Source organism: Amborella trichopoda, chromosome 13, assembly GCF_054954075.1.
Source record: "Amborella trichopoda isolate Santa Cruz 75 chromosome 13, AtrichopodaSantaCruz75HAP2 v2.0, whole genome shotgun sequence".
Lineage (NCBI taxonomy): Eukaryota > Viridiplantae > Streptophyta > Magnoliopsida > Amborellales > Amborellaceae > Amborella > Amborella trichopoda.
Genome location: NC_142348.1, coordinates 8,413,471 through 8,417,389, shown reverse-complemented (window position 1 = coordinate 8,417,389; position 3,919 = coordinate 8,413,471). Strand labels below are relative to the sequence as shown.

The 3,919-nt window shown below is 38.3% G+C and overlaps 1 protein-coding gene across 1 annotated transcript; it reads right to left on the bottom strand.

The window, feature by feature from the left end:
* Positions 1-381: 381 nt before the first annotated feature.
* LOC148779003 (uncharacterized) lies at positions 382-975 on the bottom strand. Its single transcript, XM_088855351.1, has 2 exons — positions 808-975; positions 382-645 (listed from the first exon to the last, which is right to left on the bottom strand). The coding sequence occupies exons 1-2, from the start codon at positions 973-975 to the stop codon at positions 382-384; spliced, it is 432 nt and encodes a 143-aa protein (XP_088711477.1).
* Between the last annotated feature and the right edge of the window lie 2,944 nt (positions 976-3,919).

The window sequence follows — 3,919 nt, the reverse complement described above, 5'->3', positions numbered from 1 at the left end:
TTGTTGCTCAGGGGACAAGTGCACAACAATGGAGTTTTTGCCAAGAGCAAGATTCTCTTTGTTGGAGTGCTCATTGGAGTTGGATGCAACAACGTTTGAATGGCCAATTTGGGAGCCATGGAGTTTGCGGCACTGAGTCTTAGTGTAGCAAAAAACAACCACAGTGGTCGCAACGAGGTCGCTCACGTCCACGGGTACTGTGCAGCTTGTAGCTTTGGTCCCGCACATGACCAAAAATGCCACAGTGATCACAACGTTGCAAAGTACGCCCTTTCGATTGGTTAGGGTTTTGTCAGTCGGTTCGTCCTCTGCCACGACCATAAGGGTCATTGGAGGAGGCTGCCATGGCTTCGCCTTCGAGTGGCTGTGACAGGCGTTGTTTCAAGGACCTTGTCTCTCATCTTGCAATATAAGATCGTAAGTTTTGCTAATGGCAGGCAAATGATCCATGGTGAGAATGTTGTTGTGGACATTAGAGAAAGAATCATTCAGTCCCATCAAGAACTGAGTGACTCTTTCATTTTGTTTAGGTTGGGATATCTCTTTGGCAGCTCCACAAGAGCATTTGGGGAGAGAAGAAAGCGAGTCTAACTCGTCCCAATAACCCTTGAGGGTAGTGTAATATGACAAGACAGATAGATGGTCCTGTACAAGATTGGAAATATCTAGCGAAATGCGATAAATTTAGGCTGCTTTGCCTTGAGAGAAACGTTCCTGAAGATGTTCCCACACTTCTTATGATGTATCAAAGTATTTCATGCTATTGGTAAGATCCTTGTAGACTCCATTCTAGAGCCAAGAAAGTACTATAGTGTTGCAGCGTTTCCATGATGAGAAATTAGCATAATCATCAGCCGGTTTGGTGATGGTCTCAGTGATGAAACCAAGTTTGTGCTTGGCATCAAGCGTTGTGCTCATAGCATGCTTCCACAATGGATAGTTATCGTCATTGAGGAGTTGACAGACAAGAACCATGCCCAGATTATTCGAGTGGTGGAGGTAAAAGGAAGAAGAGTAGTTCGATGTTTCTTCAGATGATTTATCAAATCGTTCGCCATTAGAGGAGAAAAATAAATGACTAAGATGGATGAAACAAAAGATGAAAGGGATCAGTTTTGCTCTGATACCATATCAAAAGTGATAGTTTTTTTTGTGACTTGCTATATTTTCATTAATGGAGTAAACCAAAATATATACAGCGTGTAAAGAGAGGGAGAAGTTACAACCGAGAAGAGATGGAGAAGTTAGTGAAGGAAGTTAAGAGAAAAGAGGGAGGAGTTACAACCAAGAAGAGAGGGATAAGTTAGTGAAAGAAGTTAAGAGAAGATATAAGGTTGACCTGGCATGGCAACTGTAATAAATTCCTTTGTAGAAAAACTTGAGAGTACTCGTCTGGTACCCCAAAAACCCTAAAAATAACCATTTAGAATCCCAATTCCATAACCTATTTAAAACTGATCTAAAATTAGTTAATTGTAATGATAGCAAATCCCATAAGATTTTGAATGGCTAAAGGAAAAAAACCTTCCATAATTAAAAACGAATAAAATGCTGAACAACTTTTGAAATTTCCATCTGTTCATTTGGGGATGTTGTCCTAATTTCAAACTACTCCAAAACATGATTTTTAGTGATTTTTAGTCATAATTGGGCCGGGCAAGCCCTATAGGAAATGGGCCAGGCTGGGCCATCGGTGATGAACTCACTATCCTTGGTGGATCCACTTTGTACTAGTTTGGGAACTATCATGCTTTAAGAATTTTTTTTTAAATTGATATCTACAGTTAAGTAGTTAATGTTCATCCAAAAAACCCTAGAGAATTGGTGGTGTTGTACGACTAAATTGTACATTGGCCCGAACATCTTAGAACATTTGTTTAACCACACTACATTCAAATAATCTTTATTCATCTTTGATATACCTTTTTATTTGTGATAAATGAATTGTAAGAAAAACACCCATTCAACACCCCATCTAGGATTGAGTCTCCAGTCGACCACCCATCTAATAAATCAATAGATTTTAGATTTTGAAAGCTCAAAGTGAACATTTTATTTTCATTGAACTTATTTATTTTTAATTGATCATAAGGTGAATAAGAGAATTTTTGAAAATTTTAGAGTAATAGATGTCCCCTTCATTTGGAGTTCGGTTCCAAGGACCAAATGGTACTTTTGGTCATTTGGTCCTACACCTTGTATACTATACGCCCTTCTACTTTCCCTTCGTGCAAATTAAGCCCGAGGCAAAAAGCTCACGAACAACCACCAATACATGCCATAAAAAATGAACATCAACTTGTGATTTTTCTATAGAGCCAGTCCAAGGAGCAAGATGAAGTAAAAAGAGAAAATGCTGAGATGAAGTAAATTTTGCATATATTTCATTTTTTTATATAATTTATACGTAAATTCCTCTAGCTGACAGCAAATAGTAAAATGGTAAATGGGCCAATTTTGGGCAAAAATTATGGGGAATGTCGGGTAAATCTCTCGCGTTTGCTCTTGATGAGAATTGTTAAGAGTCGTCCAAGAATAATTTGGGTCTCTCCGCCAAGACGTTCTTTTAAATTCAACTTCAACGGGCATTCCTTTGGTAATCCAGGCATAGCAAATGTAGGTGGACTTGTTAGAAATTGGAATGGGTCTAATCTCTTTGGTTAAGCAGGCTCATGTGGAGTAGCTACTGCTAATTGGGTGAAGCTAGCATCGTCACTTCAAGGCTTAAAGATCATTAATGAGAGATTGAGGGGTCAACTTTGTTTGGTTAAAGGTGATTCTCTGATATCCAATGGTGCAGGAGTGGTTGAAGGTGATTCTCTTAATATCCCATGGTGCAAGAGAGAGCAAAGGGTGCCTTTACAAGATTTGCTTGTAAGGAGGGGAATGAGTTGGCTTACTCTTTGGCCAAGAAAGGGGTTAGGTTGGATGCTTCGGTGACTTGTGATGATGCAAATTCTATTTTGTAATCTCTGATTTTCCTTAATAAAATATCGAATATTGTTAAAAAAAAATTTAGGGGGAAAATCGGTCAACTCTTGTTTTTATTTTCATTTTCAAAACTACCTCTCTGTTTGAGGATATCGTCTTCGAAATGTTTTTTAATTTATTTTTTTTAGCTTTTTCTGTTCATAGGGCAGTGCCCAATATAGAAGGTAATTCGATATTCTCATCTTTAAACCACCTTATTTCTTAGCAAAACAAGTTACTATGGTCCAAGGATACCAAATTCATACCTCCCTGAAGTGCATAAGAGAAGGTGGTCCGAGAATGAGTAGCTTGGACTGCCTCTGAATGCTTAACAAAATCAACCTTTGCGCTACGAGGATGCCAACATCAGATCTCTTTGAAGAGCACTATAGAAGGCTGTCTCATGATGGTAACATCGGACCGACTAGACATTGGCTCCAAACATTAGGGCACAACCCTACTATAGATAAATAAAAAAAGAAAAAAAGACATTGCCCTTAGCATTAAGGCACAACCCTATCAATGAAAAAAAAAAAAAAGTGATTTGAGGATGGTATTATGAGACTAAAGGTAATTTTAAAAACCAATTCAGATTGACTGTCGTTATGTTTTCTGTACTTTTAATTTAATGTTGACTCATTTCATATCTTAGTTTTTTGTCCGTACGTAATTAACTCAATTATCAAAGACAAAAAGCTATGAGTGAAAAACAAATAATATGGACAGTGTCCTAATATATTGTGGACAAAAAGATCAGACGGAAAAGTACCTCCAGGAATGGGAGATTAACTTTTCACTGGGTTTAAAATGGCCAGTTCGGTGGCGTTTGATAACGGTGTAAAAGGGTGAAAGTCCGTGGTACCTGGCTTTCACCTCGACTGTACAAATCAAATCACGGGTTTGGGGACGTTACAAATGGGTGAAAGTCGGAGCATGTTTTACCCAGATT

What these genes read in the sequence shown, in the direction of transcription:
- LOC148779003 (XM_088855351.1), bottom strand. Translation starts at nt 975, where the DNA reads ATGGTTCTTGTCTGTCAACTCCTCAATGACGATAACTATCCATTGTGG. An exon ending in GGAAACGCTGCAACACTATA is followed by an intron (nt 646 to 807) that starts GTACTTTCTTGG and finishes AATCTTGTACAG; the next exon opens with GACCATCTATCTGTCTTGTC.